The sequence below is a fragment of the Schistocerca americana genome, chromosome X, assembly GCF_021461395.2.
Source record: "Schistocerca americana isolate TAMUIC-IGC-003095 chromosome X, iqSchAmer2.1, whole genome shotgun sequence".
In the NCBI taxonomy this organism is placed as follows: Eukaryota; Metazoa; Arthropoda; class Insecta; order Orthoptera; family Acrididae; genus Schistocerca; species Schistocerca americana.
The window spans coordinates 293,041,705-293,062,660 of record NC_060130.1 but is presented as its reverse complement, the minus strand read 5'-3'; the positions used below and the strand labels follow the sequence as shown (position 1 = coordinate 293,062,660).

Genomic DNA, 20,956 nt, shown 5'->3' with positions numbered 1-20,956 from the left:
GTCTCGGCTACATAGCTGAGCAAGAACAAAAATTAAATTTGTTGGTGTATTCTTTCTTTGACAGATGGCTTCTATGTCTGTCTTCTGTTATGAATCTGTTTAGGGAAGCTTCGTTATATCGTCTCAGCATACAGGGGATGACAATTCGAATAATGTGGGTATCTTCGCTCCATGTTGTCGCATTCTTTCAAATGAGAGTATAATTTGATAACCATGTCCTCCATAAACTTTTCAGTTTCGCGTGCCACACATGTCGCAGAAAGCCCTCCAATCGGAATTCAAGCACGCTTGACGCAAGAATGTGATTGGATATCTTTGTCATAATTTTTGTGATTTCGTACTTAACAAGATCGTCTTGCGTATATATGACGTATAGGTGGGGTGCATGTATCCAAACTATTTCTAATACTAGCATGTCGTTTCGTTCTATCGTCGTATGTGTTTTCAAAGTGTGCTCACGCAACTCCTTGTTGTTTCAGAAAAGCCCGGTTTCCAGTCTCCTTATGGCACGATGGACAATGGCATGGTGAGTAGTCACGAATATATCTACAAGGGCGTCAGACTCTTTCCTTGCATTGTAAGTCTGTCTGTACCCTCTTCCACTTTAACTTTCATTTCGTGATTTTTAAACGAACTCATCACATAATAAACGTACAAATATTATCAGTTCCGCACAAAAAAATATTGCTTCGCGCAGATTATCTTTCAAATTATTTTCTTGAAAGTATTAGCATGCTGTTCGTTTTCAGCCGACCGTGTAACAAGTACGTGACAGAGCGAAGTGAATCGGTGACAGTATTCTGGTCTGTCGACTCCCGCACATGTGCTGCATTATGTTTCCTCTGTCTGAATTTTCAGTGAATGCTTAGATAGTTCCTCAAAAAGTCTTCACGATTCTCATACTTCAGCTCCTGTTGAATTTGCGTGTGTTGTGTCATTAATGATATCTGGGAATCACCACCACCACCACCACCACCACCACCACGTTTAGAATTCTTCAACAATTACGCAGTTCTTGTGCAAGAGGTTTGTGAACAGACCTGCTCAGTTGCAAGGTCGTGTTTTCTTACGCGGTTGTCTACGCAACGGAGGTTGTATCCAGGCGTGTGCGTTTTCATCCGAAGAAAATTGAAGGCCATGAATGTCTTCGTCCAGGACTGCAAAAATATGGAAATCACGTGGGGAGAGATCGGAGACTGAATGTTGGATGTGTAACGACTTCCCAGCGACACTTCCGCAGAGTACTCGAATCGACCGTGGCAACGTGTGGGCGATGCCACATATTTTCAAATGTGCTACAGAAGTTTCTCTGGAAGCCCTTACACGTCTTCTTTAAAGTGGTGATCTCTCCCCGTGCGATTTCCGTATTTTTGGAGCCCTGAAGAAAGACGATTGAAGCTCTAGATATGCTTTGGGATAGTATCATGGTTCTGCAGGCAACCGAAAATATTTTTCCCACGATGACATCTTCAGTCTTGTCTCACAGTGTGATGAAGGTATTAACAGTTATGGCGATTACTTTTGAAATAACAATCATTTCGTATTCCTTTTCCATCTGACTGCGCCTTATACTTGTGAACGATTCTCTAATTGCCTGTAGGCGCTACTCAAGTTATATGATGAAAAGTATCCAAACGCCCATGTGTAATGCGGAATAATTGACGACTATATGCCACGAGAGGCGGACTTGCCAGTACAAAAGGAGACGGAGGGGGGGGGGGGAATATTGTATTGTAAATGGTAACTGTAGAAGCAGTAACAGCAGAATGAATCGATCAGGAGAGCAGATGACTTTTCGAAAGTGGATTAGTCATTGATTGTCATTTGAATAACACATCCATCAAGGACGTTTCAGACCTTCTAAAGCTGCCCAACTCGGCCGTTGATGTGATTGTGAAGTGGAAACGCGAAGGAACAACTGTAGCTATACCAAGACCAGACAGACTTGTACCGATGGACAGGGACGTCGAGAATTGCGGAAGATGTTTGTAAAAAAAAAGTCGCATAAAATCAGAGGAAGAAATCGATCGTGATCTCCATGTGCTACGGGCTGTCCAGCTAACTCAATGACTGCGCGTAGGAAATCAAAAAGAATGGGATAAAATGATAGAGCAGCTCCTCATAAGCCACACATTTCTGTAGTCTATGCTAAGTGATGCTTGAGGTGGCGTGAAGAGCGACACCATTGGACAGTCGATGACTAGAAAGGAGTGATTTGGGGATGAATGGTGCTGTAACCTGTGGCAGCCTAATGGAAATGTGTGGGTTTGGCAAATGCCTGGAGAACGTTACTTGCAGTCATGTGTAGTATGGAGGAGGCCATATTACGATATAGGGGTGTTTTTCAAGCCGAAGGTGTGGCCCCACTTTGTGCTTAAGAAAATTCTAAATGCAGAATGATGTGAACTCTCATTATGGCCGTGTACAACAGAGGAAGAGTTTGGAGATGATGATTATATCAGCAAGACAATACATACTGTCATAAAATTGCATCTGTGATTCAGTGGTTTGTGGACAGTAACGTTCCAGAAATGGAGTGGCCTGACCAGCATCCCGACTTGAATCCGTAGGAGAACCTTTGAATTATTTGGAACTTCAGCGTCGCTGCAGACCAGTCGAACATAATCATTGTCTTCTGTGGTTCCGGCTGTTGAGGAAGAATGGGCTGCCATTCTTCCACTGACAGAAACCTCACACAGTTCAAGCTGTCATGAAAGCAAAGGGTGGAACACACTGCGTATTAATGTCCAGTAATAATGTGTAGATACTTTCGATCAGATAGTGTAGTTAGTGAAATTGGCAGTACTATGAAGGATTATCAGAAAACAAGTACACGTGTTTTATGTGTGGCCTGTAGTGATAACAAGAAACGATGGAATACGCTGAGGAGTAGAATGATGATCTTCACACTCAGAGGTTGGCTATGACGCCTGTTCGGTCTTTGTGGACCAGCTTTATTCATAACCTTTCTTCTTGGTCTTTCTTCACACGGTAGCACTTTCAAAATATTAGTCATCCGCTTATAAGCAAATGCTGACTGCTTCGAGCGGTGTAGATGATGTAGAACTGATACCAGGCAATCATGCGGCATTGCACAGCTGACACAAGTAATGGCAGTGTAGTGTTGTGTATGGTTGTATGGAATTAACACAGTAAGAAGGGTTGATGTGGAGGCGTGACAGTGGCAGAAAGCAGGTATAGTGTTTGGACGTGCTGATGAACACAGGTGAATGATGTTGCCAAATTTGATGGTGTTTCTACACGGATAGACTAACATTTTTACTAGGAATGGTATACCACTAGCACCCGTTTATTAGTAACACGACTTAAGAAAAGTGGTCGTAGAGAGATCCTAACCAACATGGGTGGCAGACGAGTATCATGACAGTCATTTTCGTACCCAGTTGTAATTACTATTGTCTGATAATGCAGGTCCATATCAACCAGTTTCTGGGCGACCATTGCGGTGGTAGCTATATGCAATGGTCGTTGAGTTTCTGGCCATTACTCATAGTAGTACATAAACCTGCACGTCTTCAGTGGCCAAACAACACAGAAGCTCGACAGTAGGTAACTGGAGGCGTGTAGCTTGGCCCCGACGCCGCAATATGGCGTTAACCCACAAGCGTGTGGAGCCTGTAATTAAGCTGTAGTTGGTTCTGTAATGATGTTTCGGGGTATTTTCGTACCATGATTTGGGCCCACTCATTCAGGTTACCATTAACGTGAACCAGGTTGTTCATTTCAACGTTCTGGGTAAATGAGTTTCTCTTTCTTCTGCATCATGATGATTGTGTTGTGGGGGCTCGTTTTCAAAGAGGACGACAGCCGTGTCACAGTGCTGCGCGCACATGTTCCTGGTTTGGTGAAACTCGGGCGCCTTATCGCACCGGGACTGCTCCACTGAATCACCTGCTCTTAATCCCCTAGCAAACGAGGAAAGGGGTGAGGCTATATAAATAGCTATAAAAATACCTGCAATTTTGTAAACACAGGATTTAATCAGCAGTGATTGGCTTTAGCTGACTATGGTAGACCTGAAGAACTGTTTTCCTCGTCAAATTGATGGTTGTTATGAAGGCAAAAAGTTCTGTTAAATGATGCTAGCGTAATATCGTCTAGGAAAATGACTTATTATAGTTACAGTGCTTTTGACGGCTTGTAGTGGCGATCGCCGTTCTTTCCACATGGTGCTCCCATCTACTTCTATAGTCATCTATCACATTGTTTTCAGTTCAGCTATTTACTCTTCCGTAAGAAATTTATTTTCGTTTTATCTAATTTTTTACATCCTTTCACAGCTGGGAGGAATCTCATTTCAGGCGCTTCCGTCATACTTATTTCTTTTGGTAAGGGACCAGGACTCATTGCCGTTGAGATGTAAAGAAACTGCAGTAGCTTCATAAAATTTGAATTTATTTCCTGTCCTAAAAATAATAATATAGGCCCCAAATCAGTGTAGGGTGAAGGCATGACTACGTTAGCAGCGCATCTAAACGTCTTGGCAGTCGGATCAAACAAACTTTGAGTGTCCTCCGTGTGCTATTGGAAATAGTTACCATCCGATTACAAAATTCGACTGTCTAGACGAGCATGAAGTGTGTATCATGGACGACACGTCATTCGAAAAGATTGGGATGGGAATAGCAATACCTATTTTGCGAAGTAGTGGTCATAAACGTTTCGTGGAAACAGTGTACGAATCTTGTCTTGGTGAAATACGGTTGTAGAAATGCTTTGAAGATAGTTCTAAAACTTCCGTTGCGTCGCTGTTGCGACTACCCGCAGCGTGTATGGTTGAATCATCCGTGATGGTGCCCCAGACTATCACGCCATGTGGACCGAATGGTGCCACGTTGATGATGATCATCTCAGTGGCGTCCCACTACTGGAGGCAAAAATTGACGGGCGTCCATCTCAGTACTCTGCATTTGAATATGCATGAGCAAAAATTTTGCCTTGTTTGGTGCTGCCTATGATATCTTCAATTGTTCTTGACTGATTAACCAAGGAAAGCTTGCATATGATCTCACAGGTAGCGATTGGTTGTTTATTATATAAATACTTGGACCACCGCGTAATAGAGCTTACACGGTATTCACCTGTCCGGATTGCAGGTGCTTTCCTTGAGACACTTCGTTACAATAACCAGACCAGTTTTTTTTTTTTTCTTTAATGACAGTTTCGCTGTGTCTTAATTTTTATTCCTCTGAAATTTATTCAGCAATGACAGATGTAATTCTGCCTGCTAGTTGGGTCGTATTAATGTCTTCACCAGAAGGTACATGCCCTATCAGTTGTCAGGCGAGTTGTGTCTTATCTAGAGGAATGATACCACTAGAATAGCGCACATACGACGTTTTTAATCAGCAGTTTCTTACTTGGAGACTCGCAAATGCTAAGCCTTGCTTGAGGTTCCAGACAGGCCTTATCTTACTCTTCGGTGTCGAGTGTCTAAACGTTATCGCGTATGAACGGCATGCTTCCATACGAGGTTCTTACAGTTGCTCGATTGCAGAACCGTGTCATTAAAGACCGAATTTCACTAAAAAAAAAGTTTTGGTTGTTGTTTCCTCAACTGTGGATGAGACATCACATTTGGAAGAGTTGCCCAAAATTGTACCACTTTCGAGATTCTGTTTATTGTAGCCTAAAGAGTAAGCTACAAAATTATTTAAACCACGCCATCCTCTACTGCAGGATGCCGTTCTTGGTATCAGTTGTAAAGACTGGAAATTCTGAGAAAAATACACACTACGCTAAAATTTCTGAACATCTGCAAACGTCACAAATGAGGAATCTGTTTTCCTAATTTGTATCAGTGGATGAATGAATTATACATCCATTATAAACCATCCTGAGTTTAAAGAAACATACAAGTCTGACTTTAACGAAATGTTCCACATTGCAGTTTCTGCATCTATTTGGAGGCAGTCCAATATAACTGTTTCTCTCCTTTCCCCACCCCCGCTCACTTTGAATGAATCCACGTTTTTCATCTCATGCATCTGATCATTTCACCCATTCTATCTTCCTCGCATGACTCTCTATGCCATTCCTTTGTTTTACGAATGAGTTTCTGTGGTGGCTTCCTAGCAGAGTATCCAAAACACTTTCCACAGCCGGAACTGCGGTACCAAATTCTTTTCCTTTGCATAGTTTAGATTTTTCTTTTTAGCATGGACTGCTCCTCAGTTCACAGGCCTCTTGGCTTGTCTTGGAAGTTTTGATTGAAGCTTCCCTCATTTCCCTGGGATTTGGCAAGTTTTTTCTTGATGGTTTCTTCTGGATTGAAATTACGGGGCAATCCGTTTTCTTATGCGATGTCGAACGCAAGGTTTCTTACATTATACGTTCTTAAACCTAACATAATTTTTTTAAATGTATGAATATGCTGTTCCAATTAGTTTTCAATTTCGTTGGAACACACTTCACTGCGGCCAAAAGTTTTTTATGTCCCAGTTTACATTTCCGTTTCTGTTTTTAAAATGCCTTAGGCACATTTTAAATGCGTGAATATTCATTTAATGCGTGATCTCTAATGAGATATACCGAGCGAGGTGGCGCAGTGGTTAGCACACTGGACTCGCATTCGGGAGGACGACGGTTCAATCCCGCGTCCGGCCATCCTGATTTAGGTTTTCCGTGATTTCCCTAAATCGCTCCAGGCAAATGCCGGGATGGTTCCTTTCAAAGGGCACGGCCGACTTCCTTCCCCATCCACCCCTAATCCGATGAGACCGATGACCTCGCTGTCTGGTCTCCTCCCCCAAAAGCCAACCATCTAATGAGATATGTTGTTCCAGGTAAATGCAGTTCATCTATGCTTCATTTTCCAACGCCTTTACTTTGTGTTGCAGTATGGCAATATAATTATTTAATTAATAACTTAAAGAACACAAAATTCACCACATCATTTCTAAGCATCATGTTGCATTAATAATGTCAGATCCATTCTCTTAAAGCTCACTATATGAGCAAGATTCTCAAATTGTGCCGGTATAATATGGGAAACTTACAACCATATATTAAAGGCAACGTCGCCATTTTCTGTCAATTTCTAATAAACGAACCACAGTACATAGTCATGACTGACTGAGAACTGTCTGAAACATTATGTTGCCACTTAAAACAGTAATTCTGTACACGAAATACATTAAAACAACAAAATAAACGCTGTCTTTAGACCACCTCTTTCTCAACACACACAGCTCATAGCTGACAGTAGAGTTCAAAGAAGTACATAGTTCACGCTGACTTTAGCAAATGTCGGTGAGTACAAGAGATACGAATTTTATAACAGTGGTGCAAATTAGGAAGCGGTATAATGTACACAGCTCTCCCGTAGATGCTTAATTCAGTGAAAGTTTGGGTCGGCTATTTGATATTACTTGTTGCACCACATGGTTTTGGCTTTCTCCGTTACAGGTAAGCTTCCGATCAGAACAGACTCTGCACGACGAGCAGTAAACAGGCTTCAGTGTGTGCGTTGTCTTAATGGAGACAAGTTTTCTATTTGCTTCAGAATCAACAAGTATCATCTTGTTCTGTACTGATTGTCTTCACTTTTTACTAAACGTGAAAAATATTTTCATCCGCGCATTTGACTGTTCTTGTTTTAAAGGGGCCTAGAAGTGGAAATGATTCTACACTGATATGCAAAACTGAAGGACGAAAGTTACTTTTGCATGATGTATCACTGCCAAGTGACATAGGTCTGTGAAACTTGGACCACAATAGAAAGAATTGCTACCGTATAGTGCAGAAGGTAACTGAATGAAATACGCAATGAGACGAACAAACATGACAATAATTACATTGAAGTCACCGCTGTCTGTGACGACACCAGGACGTTGCAAAAGGCGGGACGTGGTTCTTAGTAGTGTGTGTGATCACCACGGACAGCAATGCATGCGCTGCAACGTACTCCCAAGCTGGCCACAATGTTGGTAAGGAGCTGTTGTGGTAGGGCGTTTCACTTCTCCACGATGGCGGATGACAACTGCTCGAAGTCGTTGGCGCATTTGAACGTGCAGCAGTACGTCTCCCCACGGCGTCCCACAGGTGTTCGATGGAATTTAAGGCGGGCGAATGGACAGGCCACGCCATTCGCTGAATATCTTTTCCTCTCACGAACTCCTCCGCCTGCGCTGTTCGATGCCGTCGCACATCGTCCATAAAAATGAAATCGGGGCCGGGCGCATTGAAAAGACGCACATGGTGAAGTACAGAGTCACAATAATGTTGACTGGCGAGTGTAATGTGTTCAAAGATTCGGAAGCCAATGTGCCCATGCACCATTATGCCTCCACACACCATTACGAGACCACCAAAACAATGTTGCTGGATGCATTACGTGTTGAAATCTCTCGCCATACGAGGTACGTCCAGAATCACTCCTCAGACTGAATCTGCTCTCATCCGAGAACAACACGTAACCCCATTCCTCGTCGGATCAGTTCCTATGCTCTTGGCACAATCGCAAATGGCCCCGCCAATGTGCGAGTGTCAACGGAACACAAGGTACTAGTTGTCGGATGAAGAGATCCACTCCGGTGCAGTCACTGTGCCACTGTGTAGCTTGATATTTCGTGTATTGCACGCCTGTTAAATACGGTTGCAGTTTCACCTGCTGTCTGACGTGGGTAGACATTGTTGGACCATCTCCTCTACTACGGGCTGCAGTGCCTGTAGTTCGGAAAGCTCCATATGCATGTGAAACAATGCTGTGAGCAATACCAAACTCCTGGGCTACAGTCGTCACATTTCGCCCTCCTTCCTGTGTCCCCATGATTCTGTCCGTGTTCGGCCATCCAGCTGTTGTCTCTGGTCCACCACAGTGCACCGTAACGGCTCGTTGATTGACACACAGACTTTTTCCGTTCCTATACCCTCCTGATGTTACGTTTGCGATCTCCATATGGCAGTATAGTCACGCTGACTTAACACCATGTGACGTCCAGATTTCTGTGCAAGACTGGGGTAGATCTTTGTCAACATGCTCCCGCCGTTTCATTCTTTTTCCACCGACTAGTTCATAAGAAATGGTACATTATTTATTTCGTCCTTAAGTTTTGCAGAGCAGTGTATTTCCTCAGGCGTAAGCATCGAATATAGCAGTTCTGTGAAATGTTGGATTATGTGCGAGAGTGAGACAGGTTTGAGTAGCATATTGTGGACAATATGCCAAGGATACTGTATTGAATGGTACGCAGCAGCAGATTTTTATTTCACAGATGTGCACTTTCGAACAAAGTGCCCTTTAAATTTGTATATTCTTTGTTTTTTATTTCACAATAACGTTATTTTTTAGTTCCACAACTCTCTTTCGTTCCATGCTCTTGAATTTAAGAACGCAGACGTTCTCAGAGATGCAGGTGGTTCAAAAGCTTCTTTTGAGCAGTTTAATAATATCGTTGCTTTCGAAGCAAGCTTTTCTGCAATACGTATACACAGGAGTATATTGATTAGAACTGTGTTTTAGAAAGTCAGCTACAACAACGGTGCTCCGTCGTTAGTAATAAATTTCGTGGGTCTGGTGATTAAAGGACTAAACGACCCATGTATTAACCTTTAAAAGTCTACGAAAAAGTGCATCAGATCTCAGGGCGTGAATACGAGATGAAGACCTAAAACAAAGACGAGAAAGTGCTACTGCCCTAGGAGTGACAGGGTGATTCAGAAAATGGAACTCAGAAGTTTTTCAGAGTAGAGAAAAGTGTGCACTAAACGTGAGAGCCAGGATAGAAGAGTATTTTTGTAAGTGTAACCACCCGCATGAAAGGGTTCAACACTTGTCAAAATTTTGGGAGGCAGTTGTGTGATTATCGTTGGCAGCTGCAGTGAAATGTAGCTTTTCTGAAGCAGCTGTGCTGTAATGCAAATGTTTCACGTTTCTGTTATTATGCTCCAGATAATCCGATTGACACGGGATGGTTGTATAAATGGAATGTCACGTGTAATGTTTATCTAGACAGAAAGAACGCTTCTAATCCTATGTTCAAGCCAGGACGCCGCAGTGTGGTAGTTACACCTAATATCGTCACTGCAACACAAGAAGAGCTGTGCGCTGCCGAGCATATGCTGTTCCCCTCAAGAAAATCGAGAAGACGTTTCTTTCGATTTGTACAGTTGCAGGACGAAGGGAGCAATTGATCTGCTTGACACACTATTTCCATTATCAAGCGACATAGAGGAAGTATAGTCCTAGCCAAGCCTGCAGGTTGCGCTATTGTATCTGACAAGAAACGGTACCTGTGGAATGTCCAAAATACATTTCAAGTCTCAGTCGTGGTCAGAACTTTTCTTTATAATTGTGCCGGAACGAAGTGAATTCGAACGTGGGCAGGTTGTTGGTGGTTGAGTGGGAGGTGCTTCCTAACCGAGGTACCCCAAGTGTTTGGTGCTTCAAGTGGCCCCGTATCGAAGATTTATACCCCATACAGGGAAAGCGGAAAAACTATGATCCCGTAAGTTCCTACACCGACGAAATTTTTTTCTGAATGATCGTGACAGATCCTCAATGAGGAGGATTGTGACGAAAAATAAAAGGACGACAGCTGCAACTGACACTGGAGAACTGAATGTCGCACTTGCGAACCCTTTCAGCGCAGAGGAAACATGAAGGGAGGTCCATAAGCAGGGAATTGCCGGGCGAGCTGGAATTCCGCAACCATTCATCAGTGATGCAAATGCCCGTAGAGGAACACGTGGTGCCGAAGGCATAAAACCTGGACCATGGAACAAGGGAAGAAAGTCGTTAGGTCGGATGAGTTTTCTTTCAAACTGCTTCCAATTTCAGGTGGAGTTTACGGCGCAAGAGTGAAACATGGAGGGTGTTCGGTGATGGTTTGGGCGGCCATGTATTCCATGGACTCCATGGTTACTCGGGAAGGTCGCATTGCTGCCAAGGATCTATGGCCATTTTGACTGGTCAGGTCCATCCCCGGTACAATGTTTTCTTCCCCACTAGTGCTGCTATGTTCCAAAAAGTGAGGGCCACTGTTCACACAGCTCGCATCGTCCAGGACTAATTTTCTGAGCACGTGGGTGAATTGTTTCTCCCTGGCCAAGTCACTGTATCGTAATACTATTGAGCCTTTTGCGGTCCACTTTGGAGAGAAGCGTGCCTGACCGCTGTCGACCTCCATCACCTTTACCTGAACTTGCCACTATTGTGCTGGAGGAGTGGTATAAGGTTCCCTTCAAAACCATTAAAGACCTGTTATTTTTTTAATTTAATCGTATGACTAGGGCCCCCCGTCGGTCAGGCCGTTCGCCTGGTGCCGATCTTTTAATTTGACGCCACTTCGGCGAGCTACAGTCGATGAGGATGAGAGGATGATGTTGAGGACAGCATAACACCTAGTCTCTGAGCGGAGAAAGTTCCCAGACCCAGCCGGGAATCGAACCCGGGGCCAGAGGATTGACAATCCGTCACGCGGATCATTCAGCTACCGGGGGCGGACAAGAGCTATGTTTATCCATTCCAATACGAGTGGAAGCTGTTTTGAATGCCAATGTGTTTCCTGTATCGTATTAGGCGTGATAATGTGTTGTTTTGTTGATGGGACGGTAACGAGAATTAAAAGTAATGTTGTCCTTTAAAGTAACGAAGTAACCATTCAGATTAGAATTCTTCGTGCACTTGGTGAAATTAAAGCAAGAGCCTCCATAACTTAAGAGGAAACATGTGAAATTTCTAGATATTTTACCTCTTGGACATTTGCGGTTCGTGGTGACACTGGCACCGTATCGGAGAAATGCGGTAGATCATGTGTTCGGTAAGCTCCATTAATGAATCGTGCCACCATTGCAGTGAGTTCCCATTTTTCCCAAGCACCACAGTAAACTTATTTTGTATTTTTTTTCACTCACACACTCCTCACATTTGGGGAATATATTGTTCTTTATCCGAATGCACTAAACACTGCACAAGCAGACTTTCACCATAAAAACTGTAGTGTTTAAGATGATGAAATAGTAGATAAATAATTCTGTGGCTATGAGTGCGAAAGTTCTAACCGTATTCCCGATGAGTGTAATGAGGACCGTCCAAAATGAGTGAGGAATTGGCGAATGATGGAATAAATATACATTTTATGAAAACCTCACTCGACTTTTCACGATTGATGAAAATTTAAACGACGAGAATAGCGAAGTACAGATGTCAGGCTTCGCTACGTGTGCTAACAATGCAGACAGTTATGTAGAATAGTGGAGAAAGATAGTCTCTACAACAAACGTGTCGTAGTTCTTGTAAGAAATTTCTTAGTTCTCGTTAAGTGAGAAGATTTAATAACAAATTTTTGTGAGCTACAGAGATTTATTTTTATCGCGCGCATCTGAGCTATTTGGTCAGCATCTCTAGAATCAGCATCAGAACGGACCGATAGGAATTTGGAATGTAACTAGGGGTTTGCGATTGAATTTCAGCTCAACGTCGGCGCTGCGAAGTCAACTTCGTCATTGCTAGAAATTCAGCCTTGCCTTCACTTGAGGTGCACGATGAAACTCAGCTTAAGTTTTAGATTTAGATCTTCCAACAATATATAAGCCTGTTTCATTTTGCATACCAACGCGATCTATTGCATTATTCTGTTTCTTACAACAACTTGTGCATTTTTTAGTTAATGATTTCTCCTTTTACGCTAATATATATATATATATATCATCTTTAACCCTAGCATAAATCTTATCGTTCATGTATCATGTATTGCAACATTGTGTTTTTCTACCCTTACCTTAACCCTCTCGTGTATCTCTCCGCTGTGCTGTGATTTTTAGCAGTGGTGCCCTCTGCAGCTGAAATCGTGCTTAAGGCTTTGTAGTTGTCACTGCAATAAAAGTGCTGAAAAATTCTAGCCAACTCTTCATAAGATATTAGTTTAAGCCGTAACATATGTGTGGATTTTACTGTTACTTTGCAACAGAAATAGCCGCCTCTCTATGGCTACACTGTACTTAACTATTTGTTCTGTTTCACTTATACTCAACATATTTCTATCGTTTTACGTATCTCTTACGTGATTTTTCCTGTAATTCATTTCTTTTCTTCGCCTCAATATTTCTTCGTTGTGAGATATTACAGTTTTGTATCTTTTGCGTAACTTTGAATCTTTGCTTTGCTTCCTCTTAGAATTGAGCAGAATTATTTCTTCCACATGTAGAAATTTTTTAAGTTAAATTTTTATGTTATTCAGACTTGTCTTTCATTGAAGATTCGTTGTCTATTTATGTTCAATTTTCAGGTTTAGCCCTCACTAAACAGGTTTGCCCTTTTTTATCTCCAATATTAATATCACTTCAGTTTTAGTTTAGATTCAACAGAGCTAGACGTACAACGCTAACATCGTCACTGCTGCTGTCTCCACCACATCTTTCACGATAAGACTAATACCGCCACTTCCCTGAGTGGAACGAAATCATTACAAGGTGGGGGACATTCTTCAGGGAGGACGTACGACGACGTATATATGGAGGAGTTAATAAACGAAATAATACTTACGTCAGAAGATACAATTATGTGTTTTGTTATTACTTTCCTCTGTACCAGTATCCTACTTAGAAATTTCGCAGCCAACAGCTTTCAGTGCTTTCAAACTACCTACTGTTTCCGGAAATTAAGTTTCCCAAATTAAGCACATGTTGCATCAGAATGGAACTCGGCGATCTCAGTTAGATATTTTGTGGCTCGTTCGTAGAATGGTGTGAAAGTGCACGGATGACCACCACTGGTAATGCTTTAGTCCTTAAGAAAAAAGCGATCCCCTGAATCAACTTTCACCTAACCTTGATGCCACTGTAGACTCTGAACAACAACATCGTTTCAGTACATCACTGACTTCACTCGAGAAATAGCCAGAAGCTTATTCACATGATGCAAACAATAAAATGTGTAGCATTAAAAAAAAAGAAAACATTCTAAAACACTGACAGCTGTAAATTTCAAAAACATATTACTAGGTCTCTAGTATCATAGAATAAACATTAACCTCGTAGTAAGCGAGCTCAGTGCAGACGAAACACTAACAATGTATTCTGTCGGCATTCACCAACATTTTTGGAATTATTTGTACTAGCATAGGCAGTTCATATGTTAAAATACATACGCAGGCATATTATCAGTGAAAAAGGGAGAAGGGAATGCAGATTCCTTAAGACTTTCCTTCAGAGCTAAGTCATCAGCTCAAGTGAGCGGAAAATATCACTTTTTTCAGAGGTGGTCTCTGCTAAATGACAGACACAGGCAGCGCAAAGGTGTGCAGCGATTTGATGACAGATTGCCCTTACCATTGCCAGCTTCAGTTACATGAAATGTGTAATACCTTCACTTAAAAGAGACGTTCCACATCTGCATCAGCTACATGATTCCTCACTGGCCCAGAAACAGCAGATTTACTTTCACAACAGCACACAGGAATCACAACAATATTTGCAAATTTTGCTATTCAAAACACTTGTTTGTGTACACCAGGTTCAGAAGATATTCAGCAAAAACACTGTTTTACCATCACAAGAGTGTCAGCTACCAGTACTGCATAGCCATTACAAAAAAATCTAAGTTTTTTCCACAATGTTTTGGAACACGAACATACCTCCAAAGCGTTGTTTATTCCTGTGAATCTGGTGTTCAAAGTTCAGTAAGTATTAATAACAAAATTGTCCTTTAGGTAAGGAATTCTCCTATTCATATGTGAACATTAAATAAGGCTGTAAACCTAGGCTTAGGTAGCTGCGCAAGACATTCATACAGACCTCTTAATACTTGGATGTAAGGTCCTGTGAACCCCTCGTGGGACAGTGGTACTGGATATCGGACACGCAGTAGTGATTCAGAATTTATTATGGCATATAAAGGTCTATATATATCGACGCAGTGGTTAAGGAGCCGGACTCATGTCTGAGTTCTGCATATTACAAGAAATTACTGTACATGTAACACGTGATATTTTCAGTTTACGGAATGGAATCGTCTCAGGTTCGTCGCAAGTAGGTTAAGGAACCGTGGCAAGTTCTAGTTCAGCGTTGAGTTCCTTCCCTTAGACCCGTCAAGTTCTATAATTACATTAATGACTGGTTTGAAGTCTGCAAAAGATTGAGTCTCCTACGTATCATACACGGGATTACGTACGTAGTTCAGTGTCTTAATACTAACAACAGGGCGGAAGGAAACCACCATATTTATTTGACATAGACAACAGAATACTTCATAATTTATCGGAAAATAGTTCTCACAGCTTAACGATTTCCGCACTGAAACTTAATTATCTCCCTATATCGTTGAAGCATTCTACACCGAAAATTTAAAACACCCAAGGCAATTTCGTCTGTGTTGGTTTGGTGGTTTACAGTGATACGAGCGAAATGTTCTCTACAGACTTAGAAATGATTGTATAGATATTACTTCTAGGCTTCACCTTGCCGACTATCAGGCGAATCTTCGCTCATAATGTTTCACTGCAGCGAGCACGCTGTCCGATTTGAAATCATAATTTTAAGATTGTCTATTCACGTTTGTATACAGATACCTTCATACACTGTCGATACATTCTCTCAAATGATTCCAAACATTTATTGTATCACTGTGAATTATGACAGCGTACAAACTATTTAATTTCGAGTAACTAATAGTTGTTACAGGTCAGAAAGTGAAAATAATTGCAATACTTCTGTCAAGAAGTTTAATTTCAGTGTATGCCTCACATCAAAGTGAACTTCTAGCTCTGAAGACAGTTATGTTCAGACTACAGGTAATGTAAAGTAAATCCTTAAAAGAAGTATTAACTCTGCTAATGCTTGTTGACAAAAGAATAGTGTGTCGGCTGAGTCAGAGACGATATCTGTTTAGCGGAGTGTAGTCAATGAAAACGCACATATTAAAAGAGGAATGCAGTCTGAGGATTTTCTACACAGTTACCGATTTAATGTATCACAACATATTCAAAACTATTTCCAATAATCATAAAATTTTAGAATTTCGTTTGCAACCGAAGATAAATGAATCAGAGGGCAACGGCGATTTGTCTACAATGTTTTTATATAATTTTTTTATATTTTGAGTGATCGCTTTGTTTGTAATCGCATCAGTTCACTTATCTTCAGCTACTAATTATAGCCTCTACCAAAGGCAGGTAGGTGATAAAAATAGCATGCTTAACGACAGAAGACGCTCAAGAAATGTTTAGAGAGTTACGAGAGAACTGAGGAATTGGTTAATATGTTGCACAGGCTACTTGGTATCCTCCGAAACAGAATGGACAAAGGCTCGTGAAAGTGCACCAAAGAAGGCAAAGACCATTTTGTCAGCCGGTAAGGAGATGACCACTGTTTTTGGGACTCCCAAGGAACAGTCCTCATAGATTACCTAAAAAAAGAATACCATAACTGAACCCTATTACGTTTCCTTGTTCGGTAGGTTGAAACTTTCGTTTACAGCAAAAAGACCAAGGTTGACACGAAAAAAGTGCTCATGCAGCATCCCACACAACAGCGATAACAATGGCGAAAGTACATGAATTGGGCTTTGAATTGGTTCCTCATCCACCCTATTCACCAGACTTAGCCTCCAAGTGACTTCTTTCTGTTCCGTAAGGTGAAACTATCTTGCTGGGAAGAAATTACCATCATACGAGTAAGTGATAGTAGCAGTCAACGAGTATTTTCCGAGGGGATGAAAAAGCTTGAGGGTCGCTGGACCATGTGTATATTCCTCAACGGAGACTGTCGAGAAGGTGAGTTGTTTACGAAACAAACCATTTTTCTTGCTTTTCAACCAGACTTACCAAACCATCCTTGTATGTGAAGGAATAGTATCACAAGTATTCCATTAAATAAAGCAACTAATTGATAAATAATTAAACACACGGGGAATCAAGGTGCTTGGTTATTGACGAAAACTTATTGTCTGTGACAACAAAGATGAGGCTATCCTAAATTCGAAAGCTGACTTGACACCACAATAATCGACCAGCTGGTAACATCTTGCGTTTTGAGACCTGAGTCTGGCGACCCAGCCGATTTCAGTGGACGTACACTGCACTACATCCTAACCACTCCATTCTAACCAATGCATCTTTGCAATTTTCATACACACACACACAGCATTGCCAAATGAAAAACTTGCGTTAAGCGCCAGATATCTTGGATTCGAAACCCAAAACATTAGACCCATGCACAAGAAAGACTCCAGAATTTGTTGTGTAGTACTTACAAATTCACGTTTAAAATACTTATTATTTTATGTCTATGGCGCAGGCTAGACCATGGAAATTAACACCACGGGCTGAACGTTACTAATTCAGAATGCATTACACAATATCCTGCTAAATGTCATTGCCGAGAATGTTGGTATTAATCTGTGTTTTGTTTCTTTACACATTTCTGATTTAGTACTAGGCTCTGCAGAATGAGGTGCAGCTCTCAAGCATATCCACAAATGTAGCATTCAGATGTTTGTTTCATCCGTAAAAACAAAGTAAAGAATCATCAGATTACAGAAGAAAGCCGTTGAGAACGGCGACGATAGAGCGCACATACTATTCCATATGTGTGCTTCAAGGAATCGACTCATTAAGTTTCCACATACACCAGCTGCTATACCTTCCATCAGAAAGATTCAGCACGTATTCGTATTCAGGTTTCACCAAATGCGCTTTCGATCCTGGAAATTAGACTGAGCATATTAATGCAATTTAAGCGTGTACACAGTGATCGTTATTTTACAAATATACAAGCTTTGTCACATTCACCCACCAAACAATGAGTAGTACTTATTTCGCTGGATTTAGTTTTCGTTACATACGCATCTTTAATCATTGGTACTCTGCAGCCGGATTTTTAGCTTCATGATGCACAAACTTTGTTTAAACACTCAACCATTGACATAGATATTCCCAGAAAGTAACAAGCTTCACTGAACCACTGTTACAACAGTTTTCTGGTAATGCAGTTAACAGAGCCATTTATTCAGAATGAGATTTTCACTCTGCAGCGGAGTGTGCGCTGATATGAAACTTCCTGGCAGATTAAAACTGTGTGCCCGAACGAGACTCGAACTCTGGACTTTTGCCTTTCGCGGGCAAGTGCTCTCACTTGCCCGCGAAAGGCAAAGGTCCCGAGTTCGAGTCTCGGTCGGGCACACAGTTTTAATCTGCCAGGAAGTTTCAGAGCCATTTATGTTGTAATACAAATGGTGATCTGCTCTTCAGTGAATATGGATATGTATTTACGCACACCGTGAATAAAAAACATGTTGACAAGAGAAATATGATATTGTGGCAGTATTAGGCAGTAGGATTAAAGGATAGACTCGATCGATTGATTGTGTTGAGTTACCAATAACAAATTTGCACATTTAATGAATCACAGCTTACAACAATTTACTTAAGAAATCGCTTTAGATCTCTCCGTAGACCATCACAACAATACCTTTCACTTGAGCTCAAGTAGATGGAGGAAGAACAATTGAAAAAAGGCTCGCATGCAAATTGATTCCACCTTTTAAGAATTTAAGGAGATTAACGGCCGTCTAAATAGCGTGCTTACCAGAGTCTTTAAAATACAGCTCAATAAAAACAAGACAAAACTTCACAGAACTTCCTAATCTTAAAAACTCTGAAAAGCTTCCCGTATGCAATTAACTTGGTTGGTTCTGTGTCTGGATCCTGGGTAACGTTGCTCACAATAAGGCGACTGTGACACATTCATTCGGAACTATGCAGCGCAGAGTGTTTATATCATCCGTATCTAAACGTTGTCACCATGTGTACATATAAATTACATCAAAATTAGCCATTATCCAATGGGTTACCTGAAACAGTTCAGTATCAGAGACAAGCCACATCAACATGAAATAAATCAAATCAGTACTTGCTGGCCATTGGGAACACTGTCACGAAAGACAAAAACAAAAAAAACTAATTCTGCAGGTTCCGCCTATTCACGTGCAACGAAGTCTACATTCATTGCGGCATGTAACCTGATTACTGATGGGCACTACATCTCAGAAAACAAGATGCAGGGTTCCAGCGTAGAAAACCGTTGATTCACTGCGATTAAGCAAGGGCAGAAACAGCAAAAACTCGTTTACAGCATCTGGTAGATAATCCATCTTCTAGACACAAGCAAACCATCATTATTTATGGGTCTCCAAATGTCACAGTTCACAGCCGCTTCTGCACTCTCAACACCAGCCAGGCACACGTTCCTAAAGGCCGAGTGTATACTCCGCTCGATATGACAGGGGTTGCCTCCGCTGCTGCTTCCGCCCTCGCCTCGCTTCGCTTCCACACTCCAGTTACGCCAGCACTCCGTTCAGTCCACTCGTGGCGGCGCCAGATAACCCCGTTTCTGCCAGAGGGAGCAAACGCCATCTCTGTCCAGCGATCCAAAAAACCAGCCTCGTGCTTGTTACCAAAAACAAAATCCTTCCACCCTTGGCACATGATGTTGACAGCAGTGAATTGAATGTAAAATATTTTTACTACTCAGCATTTTTTTACCTCCCTATTCACATTACTGACATCTCTTTGTCGTGTTATTCTATTATTAAATTGGACGCGTACAAAAGTAAAAAGATTTATGAAAATTTGTAAACTGAAGAATGGCGTCGTAAATGGAGAATTAGCATTAGTCTGAATGGCTCGGTTGGAGGCAAAGTGTGGACAGGATGATGCGGCGCAGTAGAACAAAACAAAACGTACTATACCTTTACATAGGTGATTCGTATCCCTGTCTCCGCTCCTGATTTTCTTCCTTGTAGTTTCCATAAATTACTCCATGCTGATCCACAGTTTATTCCTTAATAGGGGCTGCTTATCTAGTGGCCTCTCTTTATTGACACGTACATTTCGAATGAAAAACCGCATTTACTACGTATGAGATAGGCGTATTTCTAACAATTCAGTCATCTTAAATGTTTATGTAAAATGTAATCTTACCTGTAATAGATATCCGTACCGTTGCATGAAAGAGGGTACACCAGTGTGCTGTGTATCGTCACCTCGACGAACCAGAAAGTGACAATCAGCCGCAGAGGGTTGCATATATGTAGACATGAAGAATAAAGATGTAAAACGTTAATAACGTTTGTTTTATTTAAAAAGCTTTAAAGTGTTTTCACCTAAAAAATTCAAGAGGCATTACTTCTCAGCGCGCTCTCGTATTTTATACTGCTTAAGATAAGTAACTCAACCTAAACCATCCACACTGGATGCAGACGATGTAAGTTGCTTCGCCTGTCTTCAGGTATATGAAATATTTTTCACGCCAGTTTTATTGCACCCGCCCTGTGGAATCCATAACTGTTATGGAGAAGAGCTTTGTGTTTGGGAGATTCACTTGATCGGAGATTGTAACACAAATATCAAACGCGCTCATGCGGCTCATGTTGAAGAAAACTCAATACCAAACTCATCACTTTCTAAGACGGTGGGGTTGGGTAGACGAGAGAGCAACTGCGAGATCCTAAAGAAATATGCACACAAGGTGGTGCGCAAAACGTTTGAAAATCAGAAACATACAGTGGAAGGGCATTTATTGAGGTGTCCCATGTTTGCGATATTCAGAGGAATATTACTACATAGCTCTAATCAAATATTTCCGCAAAGGACACTAGGAAAGTTAAGCATAGCAGCGCCATTATGCTACTCTCTCGACATAATGTTTTATCCATAAGACACGTTCATTCTCGTGCGCCCACAGTTCTAATTCATCCACACAAAAAATAGTACCTGCAGCTCCATCACGACTTGGCGAAACCAAGCAAAATAACATGCGCCACAGCCAAGACTATAGGAGTCTGAAGACTTACAGAATATTGACAGTTCGTGTACACTACGATTGTCAACGTAAAAATATACATCTCATTTTACAACGTAGAAAAGGGCAGTTGGTAGTTTTCCACTACTTTCACAATGCTTAAATGTGAATTGCTGGTAAAGACAGGTTCAAAGAT

General features: G+C 41.5%; 1 protein-coding gene across 1 annotated transcript in view; it reads left to right on the top strand.

Moving 5' to 3' along the window:
• Nucleotides 1–20,956, top strand: part of LOC124556532 (transcription factor 12) — a 732,435-nt gene that overhangs the window by 70,923 nt on the left and 640,556 nt on the right. The window contains exon 2 of the mRNA XM_047130486.1: nucleotides 480–526. Coding sequence (XP_046986442.1) covers nucleotides 480–526 — 47 coding nt within the window. The remainder of the gene's footprint in view (nucleotides 1–479; nucleotides 527–20,956) is intronic.